This window comes from Lolium rigidum, chromosome 6 (genome assembly GCF_022539505.1).
Source record: "Lolium rigidum isolate FL_2022 chromosome 6, APGP_CSIRO_Lrig_0.1, whole genome shotgun sequence".
In the NCBI taxonomy this organism is placed as follows: Eukaryota; Viridiplantae; Streptophyta; class Magnoliopsida; order Poales; family Poaceae; genus Lolium; species Lolium rigidum.
The window spans coordinates 86,684,759-86,707,177 of record NC_061513.1 but is presented as its reverse complement, the minus strand read 5'-3'; the positions used below and the strand labels follow the sequence as shown (position 1 = coordinate 86,707,177).

The following is a 22,419-nucleotide window of genomic DNA, read 5'->3' as shown; positions in this document are numbered from 1 at the left end:
GAACCAACCTTTGATACCACCAAGAACTCGAAGGAAGTGCATATACACCCGACAGATCCCAAGAAAACGGCATCTATCGCCACAAACATGGACCTCGCATAGGAAAGAGCGCTCGTCGAGTTCCTCCGTGAGCGCGGGGAAATCTTCGCATGGTGTCCAGCTGACATGCCAGGAGTACCCAGGAAACTTGCCGAACACCCCCTTAATTTGGATCCATTGGCTAGGCAAATCAAACAACCTTTGCGGCGTTTTTCGGAACCAAACCGCAAAGCTATCTTTGTCGGAAATTAATCGAATCAGAGAAGCTGGATTCATCAAAGAGATACACACAGAGGCCACGTGGGTATCAAATCCAGTGCTGGTCCCGAAGAAAAACACAGAGGTCGTTCACATGTGCGTCGACTTCACGTGTCTCAATAAACATTGTCCAAAGAATCACTTCCCCCTCCCAAGGATCGATCAAATTATCAACTCCACGGCAGGTTGTGAATGTCTTTCCTTCCTGGACGGATATTCTGGTTACAACCAGATTCGACTGAAAGAAGAAGATGAGGTCAAAACAGCTTTTATAACACCCTATGGCGTGTTCTGTTATAGAACAATGCCCTTCGGGTTGAAAAACGCGGGAGCAACATATCAGCGGATGATGCAGAAATGCCTTGCAACTCAGATTGGCAAGAACGTTCAAGTATACATTGACGATGTAGTCATAACAACAAAGAAAGGGTCAACTTTGATCGATGATCTCAAGGAAACTTTTGACAACCTCGACAAATTCTGCCTCAAGCTGAACCCGACGAAGTGCTCTTTCGGCGTTCCTGCGGGAGAACTTCTCGGGTTTCTGGTGTCAGCAAGAGGAATCGAGGCTAACCCAGAGAAAATTCAGGCCATCGTGACGATGCGGAAGCCAACAAAGTTAAAGGAAATACAACAGTTAACCGGGCGAGTCGCAGCTTTAAGCAGATTCGTCGCCAGGTTAGGAGAAAAAGTGTTGCCGTTTTACGCCTTGATCAAGCAGGGAGAAATGTTTGAGTGGAACGAAGAAGCGGACAGAGCTTTTGAGGACCTCAAGCGCACAATCTCGACACCACCAATATTGGTGGCACCCAAGCAAAAAAGAACCTATTCTGTTATATATCGCGGCCACACCTCAGGTGGTCAGCACAGTACTTGTGGTTGAGCGAGAAGAAGAAGGAAAACTCCATGGAGTCCAGCGTCCGGTATACTTCATTAGCGAAGTTTTATCGCCTTCAAAACAGCGGTACCCGCACTACCAGAAGTTAGCATATGGAGTATTCATAACCGCAAGAAAACTGCGACACTATTTCTCGGCACACCCGATAATAATAGTCAATGAGGCGCCCTTGTCCAATATATTAAACAACCCGGAAGTTACAGGTCGTGTCTCCCTTTGGGGAATAGAGCTTTCCCCTCGGGACATCACGTATGAAAAAAGGAAAGCAATAAAGTCGCAGATCTTACCAAACTTCATCGCAGAGTGGATGGAGCTGCAAAATACAGGACCCCTAGATTTGTCGAGAACCTGGACTATGAACTTTGACGGGTCCAAAAGGTTAGAAGGAGCTGGAGCTGGCGTGATATTAGTATCACCTCAAGGAGATAAGCTGAAATATGTATTACGGATGACGTTCCCTAATGCGTCTAATAACGAGGCCGAATATGAAGCGCTGATACATAGGATGAAGATGGCAAAAGCCTGTGGTGCAACCCGATTTAAAATATTTGGCGACTCCCAATTGGTGGCTCAATAGGTGATGAACGAATGCGATGCAGTCAATGACAGGATGATAGCATACAAGGAGGTATATAATGAACTCGAGAAACTCTTCGATGGATGTGAGGTGAATCATATCAACAGACTCAGTAATGATGAAGCCGATGTTCTGGCAAACCCGGCGTATTCTGGGAGGAGAAAAGTGAAAGGTCGACTAAGGCAAAGAAAGAGTCAAAGAAAAAGGAGAAGGTCGAGAAAGTCCCGGGGGCTCCAGCAACATCAGAGGCAAACACATCAAGAGATGAAGAAGAATCGCATGAGGTAATGGTGGTGCAAGTTCCTTGGATGCAGGTCTACGTCGCATATATCTTAAGGAAAGAAATACCTGAAGATCCAGTAGAAGCAAGGCGAGTTATTCGACGGTCCAAGGCCTTCACTGTGGTTAAGGGCGAGCTTTATAAGCGAAGAATATCGGGAGTTTTGCAGCGGTGCGTCACACCCGAAGAAGGTCGAATACTCTTAAAGGATGTACACGATGGAGTGTGTGGACATCATGCAAGAAGTCGAGCTATAGCAGCTAAGATTTTCAGAGCAGGGTTCTACTGGCTAACAGCAATCAAAGATGCAAAGAACATAATGCGCACTTGCGATGCGTGCCAAAGGTTTGCCGCAAAACCTCATTCTCCGGCAACAGAGCTGATGCCAATACCATTGTCATGGCCCTTTGCCCAATGGGGTCTTGATATGGTTGGAAAATTGCATAAGGCGTGGCCAGGAGGATACGAGTATATGCTCGTAGCTGTCGACAAGTTTACCAAGTGGATTGAGGGAAAGCCGATAAACTCGCCAGACGTAGCATCAGCGGTCAAGTTCATCAAAAGTATCGTTTTCCGGTTTGGAGTTCCTCATAGCATCGTCACAGACAATGGCAGCAACTTTACCTCCAAGGAATTCAAGGCATATTGCGCAGGGGTAGGCATCAAATTACAATTTGCGTCAGTTGCGCACCCGCAAACCAATGGTCAAGTCGAGAAAGCGAATGGCATCATCTGCAACGGCATCAAGAAGCGCCTGTTAACACCATTGGAAAAAGCTCGACACTCGTGGCTAGAGGAGTTGCCTAGCGTGCTATTGACTATATGGATGACACCCAATACAGCGACACAAGAAACTCCGTTTTTTCTGGTTCATGGAGCGGAGGCAGTGCTACCGATAGAAATAGAACACAATTCCCCGAGAGTAGCGGAGTTTGACGAAGAAACTTAGAGAAAGGCACTGGAAGATGACGTTGATGCGCTCGATGAAGCTCGAGACGAGGTATTGTCAAGAGTCACCAAGTACCAGCAAGATATGAAAAATTACCACAGTCGACGCTTGTGACCAAGATCTTTCCAAGTTGGCGATTTAGTTCTTCGGCTCACGCAAGACAGCCATGAAAAACTCGAGTCACCATGGCTCGGCCCATACATCGTCACCGAAGTAATTGAAGGAGGAGCTTACATGATAAATGACAAGAAGACAGGGATTACAGAGCCAAATCCCTGGAACGTGCCGCAGCTTAGGCGTTTCTACGCTTAAGCCGAAATATATATGTAAACATACAATGTACTGAAACGCCCGCGAGTTTTTAGACGCACTCTTTTCCTTTCAGGGCACCGAGTGGGGCTGGAAGGTTTTTAATGAGGCGGACTCGCGGTGCTGCAATATAGTAAAATTATTGGTGATATATATCTTTTTCTTCGACAGGCTCGGGGGCTTATTACCCGACAAAGTTCGTTACATACAAAAATTCATACAATATACAAACTCACAAGTTATTTGCCTTGGTTTAAAACACCTCGGAAACCAACGAAAATAAAGACACTAGCCACCGAAACGCTCGGGGCTAAGGAAAAGAAAGAACATACAAGTTGTTTTACAATATACACAGTGCTTGTAATTTACAGGGTCCTTTCATCAAGAAAAATATCTATCGAAGAAACTGATCTTCAGTCATGACCTATCAGGTCATCTATGTTCACTCTGTCCTCGTTGGCAGATGCACCCATGAAATCAGCATAATGACCATCCATGAAGAAGTCAGCATCCATCCGAAGGAGATCATCGATCATTTCCTCGGCCACTGGTGTAACCCTTTCATTGATTTTGTCGACATACCTTCGTCGTTTCTTCAACTTAGCGTGACAAGTTTCAACAACCTTGGTCATTTCCAACTTTGAGTGACAAATCTGCAGCATAATCATGGCAAATCTGGCGCCAGCTATCAATTGGGCTTTCACAAACCCATGGATTTGCTGAGGGTTTTTGAATTTGTTCATCAGCTCAGGAAGTGTTTTGGGCTGAATATTTCGAGAGAACATGGCATTATACACCATGGCCAGTGTTTTGGTGCAGAATTCAAGATACTGCTGAACCTGGCCTGCGCGATCCTGAAATCTGACGATTCGTCGGGTACGATCAGGTGTAGCCCAAAAGTCGGAGCCATGATCCAGAGCAAGCTTGATAAGTAAGTTTGATATCGTGTCAACCCGTTGATCTTCATTAGCAGCATCCAAAAAGGAACCTACTTGACGGAAGTATACTAGTCAGAGATGGAAAGCAAGTAAACAACATAGAGGAATTTCAAGCTTGGAAGCATACCCGCCATATCCAGGCTGGCGTCAGTCATCAATTCAAGCATATAATTTTCTCGGGAAGTAACTTGCGCAGCTTCGGCGACCGCAACCTCGTTTAAAGTTACGGCTTCCTGAGCCTGCTGACGAGCAATTTTTTCTCTTTCGGATGATTTTCGAGATTGTTCCATTATCACAAGCGCTTGCTTCTTCATCGATTGGAGTTGTTGTCGAAGTTCGTCCAAATCATGTGCTGAATCCGCGTTCGAAGAATCTTCAACGAAATCATCAGCGGAAGCTTTCCTCGAGTAGGAGGAAGCGGGCAAAGCATCCGAAGAACGAGGGGTCGCAGTATAGTTGTCAAAAACCAACTAGAAAGAAAATTGCAATATCAATCATTTAGCAAAATAGACTTCCATTAAATCTCAAGATATCTACATGGTCATTACAAAAGATTGGCTCCTAGTGAACCAATGGTACGCTGTCGCAAGCTACTACTACGGCGACATCATCAAAAGAGAAAAAGAAAAATACAAGGACAAGATGGTCTACTTGACCTCCGGTTTGGCAGAACTGGAGGAAGGAGCTGGCTTGTATCCGAGGAAGGAGAGGATCTTCTTCGAGTGCGGTTTGGCAGCTCTAATCAAGGCTTGCTGATACGTCTCCGACGTATCGATAATTTCTTATGTTCCATGCCATATTATTGATGATACCTACATGTTTTATGCACACTTTATGTCATATTCGTGCATTTTCTGGAACTAACCTATTAACAAGATGCCGAAGAGCCGGTTCTCGTTTTCTCGCTGTTTTTGGTTCCAGAAATCCTAGTAACGAAATATTCTCGGAATTGGACGAAATCAAGACCCGGGGTCCTATTTTTCCCGGAGCCTTCCGGAACACTCGAGAGCCGCCGGAGGGAAGCCACGGGGGCCCCACACCACACCCGGCGCGGCCGGGGGGGGGCCGCGCCGCCCTATGGTGTGGGCCCCCCAGGCCCCCTCCGAGGCTGCCCTTCCGCCTATTTAAAGGCTCCGTCGAGAAAACCCTGATACGAAAAACCACGATACGGAAAACCTTCCAGAGCCGCCGCCATCGCGAAGCCAAGATCTGGGGGACAGGAGTCTGCGTTCCGGCACCTGCCGGAGCGGGGAAGTGCCCCGGAAGGCTTCTCCATCGACACCGCTGCCATCTCCACCGCCATCTTCATCACCGCCGCTGCTCCCATGAGGAGGGAGTAGTTCTCTATCGAGGCTCGGGGCTGTACCGGTAGCTATGTGGTTCATCTCTCTCCTATGTGCTTCAATACAATAATCTCATGAGCTGCCTTACATGATTGAGATTCATATGATGATGCTTGTAATCTAGATGTCATTATGCTAGTCAAGTGAGTTTTACTTATGTGATCTCCGGAGACTCCTTGTCCCACGTGTGTAAAGGTGACGAGTGTGTGCACCGTGTGGGTCTCTTAGGCTATATTTCACGGAATACTTACTCACTGTTATGAATGGCGTAGTGAAGTGCTTATTTATATCTCTTTATGATTGCAATGTATTTTGTATCACAATTTATCTATGTGCTACTCTAGCAATGTTATTAAAGTAGTTTTATTCCTCCTGCACGGTGTAATGGTGACAGTGTGTGCATCCGTGTTAGTACTTGGTTTATGCTATGATTATGATCTCTTGTAGATTATGAAGTTAACTATTGCTATGATAGTATTGATATGATCTATTCCTCCTACATAGCGTGAAGGTGACAGTGTGCATGCTGTGTTAGTACTTGGTTTAGTCGTGTTGATCTTTCTTGCACTCTAAGGTTATTTAAATATGAACATTGAATTGTGGAGCTTGTTAACTCCGGCATTGAGGGTTCGTGTAATCCTACGCAATGTGTTCATCATCCAACAAGAGAGTGTAGAGTATGCATTTATCTATTCTGTTATGTGATCAATGTTGAGAGTGTCCACTAGTGAAAGTCTAATCCCTAGGCCTTGTTCCTAAATATCGCTATCGCTGCTTGTTTACTGATTTATCTGCGTTACCTCTTGCTGCGTTACTACTGCTTGTTTACTGTCCTGGGCAAAGCACTTTTCTGGTGCCGTTGCTACTACTTATTCAAACCACCTGTATTTCACTATCTCTTCGCCGAACTAGTGCACCTATTAGGTGTGTTGGGGACACAAGAGACTTCTTGCTTTGTGGTTGCAGGGTTGCATGAGAGGGATATCTTTGACCTCTTCCTCCCTGAGTTCGATAAACCTTGGGTGATCCACTTAAGGGAAACTTGCTGCTGTTCTACAAACCTCTGCTCTTGGAGGCCCAACACTTGTCTACAAGAATAGAAGCACCCGTAGACATCAAGAACTTTTCCGGCGCCGTTGCCGGGGAGGAAAGGTAAAAGGCACTCATACTCCGGTTCCGTGTAACAGGTACTTTTCTGGCGCCAATGTGTTTGTGCTCGAAGCTATTTCCTTTAGATCCTGCAATTGCATCTTTTTGTTTCTTGTTTACACTAGTTGGGCATAATGGACAACAATGAGCTTCTTATTCTATTTCCTGATTTAAAACATGGATTGTTTGATGCGAAAATTAAAAAACCTATGAAATCTTATTTGCATGCTGGTAGTAATATTAGTATGAACACTTTGAACACCATTGTTGATAATAATATAGAAAGTTCTAAGCTTGGGGAAGCTGGTTTTCATGATCTTTTTAGTCCCCCAAGCATTGAGGAGAAAATTTTCTTTGATGATACTTTGCCTCCTATTTATGATGATTATAATGATAGTGGTCTTTTGGTGCCACCTACTATGGAGAGTAAATTTTGTTGTGATTATACTATGCCTCCTACACTTGATGAGAATAATAATGATAGCTTTGTTGAATTTGCTCCCACTACAACTAATAAAATTGATTATGCTTATGTGGAGAGTAATAATTTTATGCATGAGACTCATGATAAGAATGCTTTATGTGATAGTTATATTGTTGAGTTTTCTCATGTTGCTACTGAAAGTTATTATGAGAGAGGAAAATATGGTTGTATAAATTTTCATGTTACTAAAATGCCTCTCTATGTGCTGAAATTTTTGAAGCTACACTTGTTCTACCTTCCTATGCTTGTTACTTTGATCTTCATGAACTTGTTTATTTACAAGATTCCTTTGCATAGAAAGCATGTTAGGCTTAAATGTGTTTTGAATTTGCCTCTTGATGCTCTCTTTTGCTTCACATACTATCTCTTGCGAGTGCATCATTAAAACTGCTGAGCCCATCTTAATGGCTATAAAGAAAAGAACTTCTTGGGAGATAACCCATGTGTTATTTTGCTACAGAACTTTATTTTATATTTGTGTCTTGGAAGTTGTTTACTACTGTAGCAACTTCTCCTTATCTTAGTTTTGAGTTTTGTTGTGCCAAGTAAAGTCTTTGATAGTAAAGTAAGTACTAGATTTGGATTACTGCGCAGTTCCAGATTTCTTTGCTGTCACGAATCTGGGTCTACCTCCCTGTAGGTAGCTCAGAAAATTAAGCCAATTTACGTGCATGATCCTCAGATATGTACGCAACTTTCATTCAATTTGAGCATTTTCATTTGAGCAAGTCTGGTGGCCTAATAAAATCCATCTTTATGGACTGTTCTGTTTTGACAGATTCTGCCTTTTATTTCGCATTGCCTCTTTTGCTATGTTGGATGAATTTCTTTGATCCATTAATGTCCAGTAGCTTTATGCAATGTCCAGAAGTGTTAAGAATGATTGTGTCACCTCTGAACATGTTAATTTTTATTATGCACTAACCCTCTAATGAGTTGTTTCGAGTTTGGTGTGGAGGAAGTTTTCAAGGATCAAGAGAGGAGTATGATACAATATGATCAAGGAGAGTGAAAGCTCTAAGCTTGGGGATGCCCCGGTGGTTCACCCCTGCATATTATAAGAAGACTCAAGCGTCTAAGCTTGGGGATGCCCAAGGCATCCCCTTCTTCATCGACAACATTATCGGGTTCCTCCCCGAAACTATATTTTTATTCCGTCACATCTTATGCACTTTGCTTGGAGCGTCGGTTTGTTTTTGTTTTTTGTTTTGTTTGAATAAAATGGATCCTAGCATTCACCTTATGGGAGAGAGACACGCTCCGCTGTAGCATATGGACAAGTATGTCCTTAGGCTCTACTCATAGTATTCATGGCGAAGTTTCTTCTTCGTTAAGTTGTTATATGGTTGGAATTGGAAAATACTACATGTAGTAATTCTAAAATGTCTTGGATAATTTGATACTTGGCAATTGTTGTGCTCATGTTTAAGCTCTTGCATCATATACTTTGCACCCATTAATGAAGAAACACTTAGAGCTTGCTAATTTGGTTTGCATATTTGGTTTCTCTAGAGTCTAGATAATATCTAGTATTGAGTTTTGAACAACATGGAAGACGGTGTAGAGTCTTATAATGTTTACAATATGTCTTTTATGTGAGTTTTGCTGCACCGTTCATCCTTGTGTTTGTTTCAAATAACCTTGCTAGCCTAAACCTTGTATCGAGAGGGAATACTTCTCATGCATCCAAAATACTTGAGCCAACCACTATGCCATTTGTGTCCACCATACCTACCTACTACGTGGTATTTCTCCGCCATTCCAAAGTAAATTGCTTGAGTGCTACCTTTAAAATTCCATCATTCGCCTTTGCAATATATAGCTCATGGGACAAATAGCTTAAAAACTATTGTGGTATTGAATATGTACTTATGCTTTTTATCTCTTATTAAGTTGCTTGTTGTGCGATAACCATGCTTCTGGGGACGCCATCAACTATTCTTTGTTGAATATCATGTGAGTTGCTATGCATGTCCGTCTTGTCTGAAGTAAGAGAGATCTACCACCTTAATGGTTGGAGCATGCATATTGTAAGAGAAGAACATTGGGCCGCTAACTAAAGCCATGAATCATGGTGGAAGTTTCAGTCTTGGACACATATCCTCAATCACATATGAGAATAATAATTGTTGCCACATGCTTATGCATTAAAGAGGAGTCCATTATCTGTTGTCCATGTTGTCCCGGTATGGATGTCTAAGTTGAGAATAATCAAAAGCGAGAAATCCAAAATGCGAGCTTTCTCCTTAGACCTTTGTACATGCGGCATGGAGGTACCCCATTGTGACACTTGGTTAAAACATGTGCATTGCAAAGATCCGGTAGTCCAAGCTAATTAGGACAAGGTGCGGGCACTATTAGTATACTATGCATGAGACTTGCAACTTGTAAGATATAACTTTCATAACTCATATGCTTTATTACTACCGTTGACAAAATTGTTTCATGTTTTCAAAATAAAAGCTCTAGCACAAATATAGCAATCGATGCTTTCCTCTTTGAAGGACCATTCTTTTACTTTTATGTTGAGTCAGTTCACCTATCTCTCTCCACCTCAAGAAGCAAACACTTGTGTGAACTATGCATTGATTCCTACATACTTGCATATTGTACTTGTTATAGTACTCTATGTTGACAATTATCCATGAGATATACATGTTACAAGTTGAAAGCAACCGCTGAAACTTAATCTTCCTTTGTGTTGCTTCAATGCCTTTACTTTGATTTATTGCTTTATGAGTTAACTCTTATGCAAGACTTATTAATGCTTGTCTTGAAGTACTATTCATGAAAAGTCTTTGCTTTATGATTCACTTGTTTACTCATGTCATTACCATTGTTTTGATCGCTGCATCCACTACATATGTTTACAAATAGTATGATCAAGGTTATGATGGCATGTCACTTCAGAAATTATCTTTGTTATCGTTTTACCTCGCTCGGGACGAGCGAGAACTAAGCTTGGGGATGCTGATACGTCTCCGACGTATCGATAATTTCTTATGTTTCATGCCATATTATTGATGATACCTACATGTTTTATGCACACTTTATGTCATATTCGTGCATTTTCACGGAACTAACCTATTAACAAGATGCCGAAGAGCCGGCTTCTGTTTTCTGCTGTTTTTGGTTCCGGAAATCCTAGTAACGAAATATTCTCGGAATTGGACGAAATCAAGACCCGGGGTCCTATTTTTCCCGGAGCCTTCCGGAACACTCGAGAGCCGCCGGAGGGAAGCCACGGGGGCCCCACACCACACCCCGGCGCGGCTAGAGGGGGGCCGCGCCGCCCTATGGTGTGGGCCCCCCGAGCCCCCTCCGAGGCTGCCCTTCCGCCTATTTAAAGGCTCCGTCGAGAAAACCCCGATACGAAAAACCACGATACGGAAAACCTTCCGGAGCCGCCGCCATCGCGAAGCCAAGATCCGGGGACAGGAGTCTCCGTTCCGGCACCCTGCCGGAGCGGGGAAGTGCCCCGGAAGGCTTCTCCATCGACACCGCTGCCATCTCCACCGCCATCTTCATCACCGCTGCTGCTCCCATGAGGAGGGAGTAGTTCTCTATCGAGGCTCGGGGCTGTACCGGTAGCTATGTGGTTCATCTCTCTCCTATGTGCTTCAATACAATAATCTCATGAGCTGCCTTACATGATTGAGATTCATATGATGATGCTTGTAATCTAGATGTCATTATGCTAGTCAAGTGAGTTTTACTTATGTGATCTCCGGAGACTCCTTGTCCCACGTGTGTAAAGGTGACAGAGTGTGTGCACCGTGTGGGTCTCTTAGGCTATATTTCACAGAATACTTACTCACCGTTATGAATGGCGTAGTGAAGTGCTTATTTATATCTCTTTATGATTGCAATGTATTTTGTATCACAATTTATCTATGTGCTACTCTAGCAATGTTATTAAAGTAGTTTTATTCCTCCCGCACGGTGTAATGGTGACAGTGTGTGCATCCGTGTTAGTACTTGGTTTATGCTATGATTATGATCTCTTGTAGATTATGAAGTTAACTATTGCTATGATAGTATTGATATGATCTATTCCTCCTACATAGCGTGAAGGTGACAGTGTGCATGCTGTGTTAGTACTTGGTTTAGTCGTGTTGATCTTTCTTGCACTCTAAGGTTATTTAAATATGAACATTGAATTGTGGAGCTTGTTAACTCCGGCATTGAGGGTTCGTGTAATCCTACGCAATGTGTTCATCATCCAACAAGAGAGTGTAGAGTATGCATTTATCTATTCCGTTATGTGATCAATGTTGAGAGTGTCCACTAGTGAAAGTCTAATCCCTAGGCCTTGTTCCTAAATATCGCTATCGCTGCTTGTTTACCGATTTCATTGCGTTACTACTGCTTGCGTTACTACTTGCTTGTTTACTCGTCCTGGGCAAAGCACTTTTCCGGTGTCGTTGCTACTACTTATTCATACCACCGTATTTCACTATCTCTTCGCCGAACTAGTGCACCTATTAGGTGTGTTGGGGACACAAGAGACTTCTTGCTTTGTGGTTGCGGGGTTGCATGAGAGGGATATCTTTGACCTCTTCCTCCCTGAGTTCGATAAACCTTGGGTGATCCACTTAAGGGAAACTTGCTGCTGTTCTACAAACCTCTGCTCTTGGAGGCCCAACACTGTCTACAAGAATAGAAGCACCCGTAGACATCACTTGCCACTTCTCCGTCTTCATCCTCTTCGTCTCGCTAGCTTTCGCCCAGTCGACGTTTTGCTAGCTTTCGGCAACCAATGCTATGGTGCCTTCAACGCCAATCTTCAAGTTTTCCTGCCGAAGAGCTAGCCCATGGAAGGGCAGCGAAGGTGTTGGGCTGGTCTTTCTTCGGGAAGAAGTAGGGGAAAAGGCGCGAAAATACAACCCGAGCATTAGTGATACTGCGGCGCACCAGATCCCCATGAATTTTGAGGAGAGAAAGAGCGTCGAGAAGACGGTCATCTTCAGGCTTCTGGAGTTCGAAATCTTGACTCATCTTCCCTACTGAAGCAAATTTCGCGTTATCAACAAGTATAAGGAGAAGATAATTTTTGAAGAGACTTAATCGAAATTGATCCACGAACTTACTGACAAAACGCCGATTCTGCGACTCCAGGCAGGCGATGACGCCTTCTTCACGAGCGATCTGTTGAGTTATTTTGTCACTCAGAGCAGTTTCCGCTTCGTGGAGACTCTTTCGAATATCTCCAATGGAGGCAGCATCCTCTTCAGCTTTTTTGCGAGCTTTTTCACTCTGTTCGAGCTTGACGGCGAGGTCATCAACATTCTTGTTAGCCGTGACGAGAGCCTCTGTCGGAAGGAAACACAACAGAAGTCAAAATAACACGGGGGCAATAAAAGTTTACATGACGAAAAACAAGATAGTTCATTTGATAGTGTACCTTTTAGACCATTGACAGTGTCGCGATACCCAATAAATTGCGTGCCGAGACTGATGAAGTGTTGCATCAGAGGCTACGAAAAAGGAAGACGACGGGAAAGGCTCAGAGCGGTAAAAACTCGACAAAAAACAACAAAAAAGTGGCATAGATACTTACATCGTCCAAGGGAGGAGTCGCCGAACTCCCGACTATGTTGTGTTCCTCGCCAAGTTCAATCCTCGCCCCTTTGGCGAGGATTCTCGGGGGCTGGCGACAGGGGTCGACTTTTGCGGATCCTGTTGAGGAGACGAGGTTTCCTCCGCCGTATGGTGAGTCTCCGACAGAGCTAAAGTTTGTGACGTGCTCATAGGAGCAATCACATTGGTAGCGGGTTCTTCTTCTTCGTCGCCACTGTGTACAAAAGATAGTATGAGAATATTCACAAAACAATAAATAAAAAGAAAAAGACGACAAGGTAACTTACGAGCTAACGAGGGCATCATCGTAAGCGTTGAAGGTCTCCTCCTCTTCGGGAGAAGTCTCCTCTGGAGCAGTTTCCTCGGCAGGAGAACTGCTAAGTTTGGAGGTGCCGGAGTCTTCAACATCACCCCTTTTCCTTTTGTTCCTTGGGGAAACAGCGGAAGCGAGAGAATGGGCTGACCCGGAGGCCTCAGATTCTGTTTCTCTTTCAGAGGAAGCCGCGGATTTGTGAGATCTCGCAACTTCACTCTCAGGGCGAGAAGTACCCTGGGTATCGTTGGTAACGACGGTTCGTTCCTCAACTTCCTCACCTTCAGGAAGGGGAGGTAGAGAGGATATAACTTGATGCTTCTACATAAGGAAAAGTCATACCGACGAGAAGTTACACCAGTGAACTCGGCAAAATAGTAGTCGTAAAAGTTAAATTCGTCGAGGACAAAGATAGTTTACCTTGGGGAGGGCGTTGTTGCCGCTATATGGCTCCACACGACATGAGGTTGGAATGGTGTCTTTCTTGCTCAGCGACGAAATCTTCCGGACAAGCTTTTCCAAGTCTTTCACCGACAGATCTTTGGATAAGCGGTCCACGTCTTTGTCGCCAGCGTACATCCAGAGAGGGTTTTTGCGAGCCTGCAGAGGCTGCACCCTGATCCCAAGGAAATACGCGGTAATCTGAATACCCGACAACTCTTTGCCGCGGGTATTCTGGAGCTCGTGGATGCGCTTCATCAGCGCCTCTGTCGCTGTCTTATCTTCATCGGTAGCTTCAGCGTCCCACGACCGGCGTCGGAGGATCTTCTCGCTACCATCAAAAGGCGCGACGTTGTACTCTTGCGAGTCGACGTGCTCTTCGCGGATGTAGAGCCATCTTTTGCGCCACCCTTGAACAGAGTCGGGGAACTTGACATCGAAGTATTCGACATCTGGGCGGACACAGATAACAACACCACCTACATTGTAGGCGGTGTTGTGGGAGCTGTTGCGGCGGACAAGGAATATGCGTTTCCACAGGCCCCAATTAGGAGGGGTCCCGAGAAAGCATTCGCAGAGGGTGATGAAGATGGAAATATGGAGGATGGAATTGGGGGTGAGCTGGTGTAGCTATAGCCCGTAAACAAAGAGTAATCCACGAAGAAATTCGTGGATAGGAGTGGATAAACCGCGGATGAGGTGGTCAACGAATGTTACCCGGTATCCGATGCCCGGTGTGGGGAAGCTTTCCTCGCCGGGGAAGATCAGCATCTTCTCCTTCTTCATGAGCCCGAGCTTCTTGAGCAGGTTTGCATCCTGGTTGGAGATCTTGGATCTCTCCCACTCAGAGAGCTTCAGGTCTTCCGTCGCCATTGGAGAGGTGTGCTTGGAGAGCCTCGCTCGCGGTGGCATCAACTTGGTTGATGGTGGTGGTGGAGAAAGCAAAGGCGCAGGAGCTTCGTTGTGGCAACGGAGGAGAGAGAGATGGTAGGTTTGAGCGGCGCAGCGAAGGGGATAACTAGAGGAGGAAAGAAGGTCCTTTATAGCAGGTTAAACGAATCGCCGCGCCGTCGGATGGTAGGAGAATGGATTTGATGCCCTACACGTGTCTCCTGGGGTAAAAAGGTCTTTTTACGGTGATGGAACTGGACAGGCGCTACAGCGCGCGTGCCAGGAAAAGTGGAGGACGTGTGTCCCCCACTTGCGTAACATGTCAAGTGCTGTAGACTTTTGGGCCCACAAGTCAGTGACAGGACAGAGTTCGCGTCTTCCTGATACAGTGGTCGTGGCTGTCGTCAGCAATGACGTTACTATGGGGAAAATTGCGGTTGCAAATGTTTTGAAGCCTGTCGACAGAGGAGTATCAATGATATTTTCGAGAGCGTTTGATCAAATACAAGTTTTTGTTCAAATGCTCGGGGGCTACTTTTTAAAGGGTATCATCAAGAATATCGACAGGGAAATTTTGACTATTGCAACAAAGGAACAAGTTGAGCCTACAACCAAGTATAAATACTCGATCGTAGCCTCGGGGGCTACTCCCATCGGGAGCGCTGGTCGCGCACCCGATAAAGATGGGAGAGTTAGAGAAGATGACAATATAGCGACGAAGGTGTTAAAAAGGTGAGCCTACAACCAAGTACAAGCACTTGGCTGTAGCCTCGGGGGCTACTCCCATCGGGAACGCTGTTCGCGTGCCCGATGAAATTCAAGAAGTCATGGTGAGCATATTCCGAGTTATAAAATAACTCTTCATATACTCCCATCGGGAGGACAAGATAACAATATACAAGTCATCTGTGACTCGAATAAATGTGCTATTCCAACAGCCGAAAAAGGCACTCGGTAATATATTCTCAGAGCGCCTCAGTCGCGAATTAATCTCTGAAAGCCGCAATACTTTGCGAAGGTAAGTCCCCAGGATCTGTCCTGCGCGGCGTGGCACCGCCTTTGACGGTGTTCTGCTACTTTTTTCCGTATCAACAGATACGAAGAAAAATTCTAACGGACGCGTTAGGTACCCGATAAAACATAACTGGAATTCGACATCTGGTAAGACCTTAAGCGGCACATGTCGAATTACGCCAGTATCCCGAGATCATGTCCAGGGACGTGATCTTGAAGTAGGTTTTTGCGGATTGCCACAAGAGCAGTTAACTGGTACCTGATCCGTTAGATGAACCAGCCCCAACTAACATTATCCCTGTACAACATACGATTACTTTATAAAGGTTATTTATTGATTCGAAGAAATCATATGGTAATTGTAAAGATGGAGATTTTCCCCGATTCTTCGATTCAAGCAAAATATCGGGGGCTATCGACATAGGCATCCCCAATGGGCCTGCCGAAGAAGGTACCGGAGTTTACTGAAGGCCCACGACCCGAAGTTTATGAAGCCCAGAAGCTCAGATATGAAATAGTTTGGAAACATAGAGTTGTATTAGGATTAATGACTTGTAACTATTACGGGACGAACTCAAATAGTCTCCCGGACTTTGTTACTTGTACATCACGAAACCCTCGGCTCCGCCTCCTATATAAAGGGGAGTCGAGGGACAAAGAAGGATCAAATCATTGTCAACACAACCCTAGTTTTCATAGCGATCGAGTACTTTTCCGGCTGAAACCTTCAAGATCTACTTGCCCTCTACTTCCAACAAAACCCTAGTCTACAACTTGTAGGCATTGACAAGTTAATACCTTGTCATCGCCCGCTCCTTCCACTTTGGCGGCGGTGGCGGGCGCGACGGGGAAGGGGGAGGAGGGCGGGCACTAGCGGCCCTCCCACTCGCTGGTCTCCATCTTCTTGGCGTCGGCGTCGAGCGGCTCAAGGAGGGACGGGTCGGCGGCGTCGATGGAGCGGCGGCCGGCGCAGTCGATGGTGATGCAGATCAGCGGGATGGCGCGCCGCGCCGAGACGGAGAGGCGGCGGTCGTTCCGCCCGCCAACCTTCTTGCCGTTGGCATTACCCTCCTACGCACGCGTAGGAGCGGGCGGCAACTACAAGAAGGTCGACGGGCAGCACGACCGCCGCATCTCCGACGGTATGTTTATAGGTTCCACTTCTATTTAAAGATGTTGCTATTGCGTTTATAAATAGTATACCAATTCAAATAAACAACTTTTACGTTGAGTGATGCGATCAGATCTTGATTAGAATCCTTTAAAAATTGAAAAAACTGACTTGCACAATACAAATATAGGGGAGGGGGCATCTGCTCCCCACCCCTCCCCAAACTACCCATGGGTCAAGTTAAATAATAATGTATGCCTATGATTTTGCCCTACCAAACTTTAGAACGTCCCCGCCACTGGCAGCACCGGTTACTACGAGCCCTGATCCTAGTGACCTTTCGGTTTTGTCCTCTACCGCCATTCCGACTACTGCTTCACCTCCAGTTCAGAACCAATCTAAGCCTATCGATCTGCCACCCCACCGCCACGAGGCTTTGCCCGTAGAGCCGTCTTGCCTAATGGCAGTTTACGAGCTTGACCCGACTCTGTGGTTGCCCCTCGGCCATGAGTTCATCGACGGTGGCCCTACTCGTTCTTCACCCCTACGGTTGTGCCGCCACGTCACAATGACAACTATTGCATCACTTACGCCTGCCCAGCCATAGTGGAATGGTTTCTGGCGCAACCAGGTCAACAATTTTATCCAGCGAAATCCTGGGCTGGATGTGATGCATGTTCAGCCATGGTTGTTTGGCATTGGTATGTTCGAGATGCGGAGCTCTACTGCTAGGCAGGTCCTTACTCGGCACCCACCGTATCATATGACCATGGTGAGTACCAGAGAGGAGTTCATAGGATGGGTTGGCTGATGCTCCTAGGCGTCCATCTAGATTTCCGGAATGATTTTGATACATCAAATGTTGTGGCCTCTTTTGGCAAATATCATGACTGGCACCGTGACAATCTACTGAAGGTAACCCCCATCCATTGCTAGGTAATCTGCAAGAGATACTGCACAACTTTATTTTGCCCCACTACCCTGAGCTTAGCTGGAACTAGAATGATGTTCCTGTGGATCATGGTAATGATGCTGATGTTGGTGTCCAACATAACCTGGACAATGATGCCAATGTTCAGTTTGAGCCGGCTGAGGAGGAACTAGTTGATGACTCTATCACTCATAACCCCTCTGCCAACTCTGATTCTTCTTCGGTTCAGCTGGTTAATCTTATGGATGATAACATGGATGGGGAGGTGCAACAATCTGAGGTCCAAGCAATGGAGCAAAATCAGGTGCAGCTCCAGTATGCACAGAATATGGTTAGAGACATTGTGCTGTATGTGTCTCCAGCTCCGTCTGCATATCTTAGCTCCTCATTGGAGCCTCTGTTCCCTAGACCTGTCTTTGGCCCTGAGCTTCCTCCTGACATGATATGGGAAAGAATTTTTCAGTCAATGTTGCCCAAGTTGATGACTGCTAATGTGCCAGTTGCATTAAGGACCAGCCCTTTTGCCGCGGTTATGCTCACTAAACGGTTCTGGGTAGAAGATTTCGAGCTCTGAATCTGCGATCATGTCCTCACTTCCGTGTAGGTTAATTGCGACCGCCACAATTATTCAGAAGATTGAGGGCACACCGGCACAACATACTCCAGCCTCAACCCACCCGGGCCAGAGAGGCCACGCGTATGCTATGACCAGAGGACATCTATTTTGGCTGAATAAATGTCGCAAATTCTATTGCGAAAATCAACAATTCTAGGATCCGGCAACAAAACATTGGAAATTGGAAAACAGTGTAATGTTGTACTTGTACCTCATCAGTCACACAACCTATCATTGCTTCTCTGCTACATCTTCTACAACACAGAGCAAATCATGTACCCGGATAGGTCGATATCCCCTGACTAGCATGACATGAAACATGGCCTAAATAGTAAATACAACTGCACATCGATTTATGACGTAACATTCAGAAGAAGTACAACTCTACGTATCTACTAGGATCCGGAGACAGCACCGCACAAACTGAAATTTTGGTAAAACTATACATCACCATTCACATGACCTATGGCTGCTTCTCTGCTGGATCTTCGACGACAGAGAGCAAATACTGCGCTTCACCTTCACCTCTATCAAAAACATTCGGAAGAGCGGCAGCAGCAGAGGGAGGTGAGGATTCTTCAGAGGAGCACAGAACGCTGCAGCTCGGCAGTAATGTACATGGATAGCGAGAATATCTTCAGGCTTCAGCTGAGGACATCGACGGGCCAGAACCTGCGCCACGTGGAAATCTCGTCTTTGGTCTGGAGCTTCCTGATGCCTCCGTAGAAGCCATCCGCCTCGTCCCCTTTCTCCCTGTGGTCTTTCCTGCTCACCGTGGTCTGCCTCCACCTCGACCCAGCCGCGTAGTGCTTGAACTCCAGCATGATCGTATCTGACAGAACCAGCACACGAATGTTATTCAGATGGGCATATACAGAAATGACAGAAATGAAACATGCTATGGATATGGATAAGGATGGCGCGAGATGCTAGATATATGAACAGACAGCGGATATGATGAACGCCACATGATCCATGAAAGAGGAATCACACTGTAGCCACGACTCCTTGATTTTTTTGCAAGTTGAACTATGGGACAAGGAATCTTTGTTGTCTCCAATATGTTCCCGAATATGTTTAACGTGTTATTCTGAAAATATGTTTAACGTGTTTCTTTGTAGGGCGTGTCTAATTCTCACAAATCTCAAATCTTAGTTGTAACATGACTCACTCATGTTGCAACCTATTACTAGCACGAATCACTAAGTATATCAGTTCGGATTATTTTTCTTAGTTGCATTATCACTTGAAACTCAAGAGTCTCAGTTGCAACCTTGCAACTGAAAACAAATTTCATATATATGCACAAATGGCTATGCAATTGGACGGTGTATGACTTGACCAAGAACTAACTCAGTTAGCAAATCCGTTATTTGTATATTTGTTTCTTCTGGAAATCCACCTTTGGCACCCAGATGTATATGCACCCATCAATTGTCTGAAGGTACATTTCAAAATGTAAAACACAAATGTGAAAATAAATTTCGCGTATACATCTAGACATCTTAGGTTCGTACACAAAGTTTCACGGTAAAAGAACATCTTTTGTGGTTTTCATAAAAAAAATCAATTTTCGATGCTTTAGATCTGGACATCTTAGGTTCGTAGAAGAAGTTTCACGGTAAAAGATCTTTTGTGGCTTTCATAAAAAAAACTCAATTCTAGGTGCTCAAATATGACTATTCACGAAGATAGTTTTTAATCTATTTTATACAAGACACAAAAAGGTTATTTTTTCACAAAACTTTGTGTCTTTTTTCTGATTCTTTTGACATTTTCAAATTTATATTTTATCCATAATAGGTTTATTTACACCTAGAGTCAAAACACCACCTCAATTTTTTCTACTATCTGTCAATCTGTGTACAAATTGAAACATAAGACGAAAAAACAAGATGACAGAGGAAAAGTGGGTCGTTACCATCTTCATGGCAGCGGCAGAGATGCTCGTTCGGATTGCACGACTCCAGGTGACCCACGACACCATACCACCAGCCTGTAATAATCCGGCACAAATCATCTGTTACCAAGTGCCACACTAACTGAATTTTGCATCGTCGTCTACCTATCTACGGGTGTATAGCATTACCAGAGCAAGCTGATTCTGCAAGCGCGCGATGCGTACATACCGTAGGGGAAATCCTTGTTCTTCCTCCACTGGATCTCGAAGTGATCGCCGGGGTGCAAGCTATCCAAGCAGCCCGAGACATGGAGGTCCTGCGCCGGCGTGCTCACCGGCGCCGCGCGGACCCTGCTCCACTGCACGCCGTCCTCCTCCTTGGCCGGTTTCCGGCCGTGCGGCAGGTACCTATCAGAATTCAGAGGAACCCCATCAGCAAATTTAATTCGATTTAAGCCGACCACGACCTTAGCAAATCAATCATGGAGTATCCCGATCAATGCACGTCTGAATCGAACAGGTCGATTGAGCGAGTGAGTACCTGGCGGTGAATGTGTCTGTTCGCCGGTCGTAGCGGAGGTGGGCGTCGTAGCACGACAGCAGGAAGCCGACATGCCCGTCCTGCTAAAGAGATCCTCCACGCATTAGAAAAAATGGAGTCTTTTGCGAGGGGGAAACAACGACAGCAAAGCGAGCTGTGTTAGCTCCTTTACCTAATCTAATCTAATCTAATGGTGGCTGTAATTGAAAGGATCGAACTTTAGTTTTACAACTGAGCTAAAGTAGCAAGATTATACTACACTGAAGAAAATACAGTTATTAGGACAGCGGTTACCTCGCGGTTGTACACCTGGGCGGGGAACCAGAACTCGCCGCACTCGAGCGCGCGGTACCACGCGGCGACCGTGTCGGCCGGCGGCGCCGGTGCTGGGTGGACGGCGGGGGCGGCGGGCGTTTCTGCTTTGACCCAGCTGCAGCCGATCCAGGAGAAGGGCCACGCGCACGCCAGCGAGTCGGCCCAGCTCCTCCGCCTGTTCGGGCGCGGGCGGGCGGCCGCCGCCGCTCTGGCGGCCAGCTCCGCCTCCCACTCCTCGCGCGCGGCGGCGCCGAGCACGCGGCCCCACTTGGCCCGGACGTGGCGCGCCCAGAGGCTGTCCATGGAGCAGCGGTCCCTGAGCCCCGCGCAGACGCAGGCCATGGCGGCGAGCGACGCCGGGGCCAGCTCCTCGAGCACGCGGTCCAGCGCGAGCTCCGGCAGGTCGAGCAGCGGGAGCGCGTCGTCGTCCAAGGCCAATGCGGGCGGCGCCTGCTTCGCCTTGGCCGGCGGCGGCGGCATTCTCCTGGCGCCCCGGTCCTTCCTGCCCGGCGCGGCGGCGGCGGCGGCAGAGTGGCAGAGCAGCTCCCGCACCAGCAGCAGCGCGACGAGGCCGAGCTCCCGCGCGAGCTTCCAGGGCTTGTAGGAGGCGGGCGCGACGAGGAGCAGCGTGAAGGCCGGGAGCGTGGATATAAGGAGCAGGGGAAGCATCTCTCTCCCTCAGGAGGAAAAGCTAGGTGCTTGCGGTGGTGGTGGTGGTGGTGGTGGTGGTGCGACGACAGCGGCAGCACACCGAAATCCAATCAGACGCCGGCCGAGCAGGACCAGCGGAGAAGATAGGGAGGCGCGGCCCCCACGCGGCCCAGGAAAGCGGGGACAGCGCCGACGAGGTGGCGCCGGCAAGCTTTGCGGCCGAATGATTCTGCCCCCTCGCCTCGCCTCTCGGCTTCTTGCCCTCTGCTTTTGAGGAGTCAGCTCAGCTCAGCTAGCCCCACTGGAAAGCCACACACAGTAGCACCACTGCACTATGCGAGCACGGTGGTGATCAGCATCAACGACCTTGGCTTTGGCCGTGCGCTGCTTTACAGGAACTGCTTCTGCTGTATGTTGGCCTCTGTTTTACTTCTACTCCGTTGCAGAGGATTCGGTTGGTGGAGTGTAGATTCGCTATGTAGGTGGAGGGGAAGTGAAATTTGGTTGGATCAAGGTGGCGATGGATCTTCTCTGTTTTTGTAGGTTGAGGGAAGGAGGAGGTGGCAGTTGGTGAACGGTGAGTCAAGACAACCTACTTATTGCTAACCCCCAACACCACCCTGCCAAACCATATAAGTATCTCAAGATAGGCAGCAAAAAACTCATTTTAGGGCACATAATGACCAAAAACCCCAAATGCCCCAAATTTTCGGAGCATGGACCAAAATTTTAACTTTTCTGCACTCTACCATGTAAACTGGCCGCACCGGACCAGCCAACCGTCTCTTTGGACTTTTCCTTTAACTCGTGATCACCCGCAGTCTCCTACTGACATTGGTCGCGTTGTTCAACCGCCAAGTCCGAGTGCCCGCCGCCTCAAACTCCCACCGC

General features: G+C 46.5%; 1 protein-coding gene and 1 pseudogene across 1 annotated transcript; both read right to left on the bottom strand.

The window, feature by feature from the left end:
* LOC124662902 overlaps positions 1-22,419 on the bottom strand; it is a 34,271-nt pseudogene that overhangs the window by 6,695 nt on the left and 5,157 nt on the right.
* Positions 18,303-21,642, bottom strand: LOC124661016 (F-box protein At2g41170-like). The gene is made up of 5 exons (XM_047198872.1): positions 20,857-21,642; positions 20,563-20,642; positions 20,251-20,429; positions 20,043-20,117; positions 18,303-18,953 (listed from the first exon to the last, which is right to left on the bottom strand). Exons 1-5 carry the CDS (start codon positions 21,544-21,546, stop codon positions 18,766-18,768), a joined length of 1,212 nt encoding a protein of 403 aa, XP_047054828.1. The 5' UTR covers positions 21,547-21,642; the 3' UTR covers positions 18,303-18,765.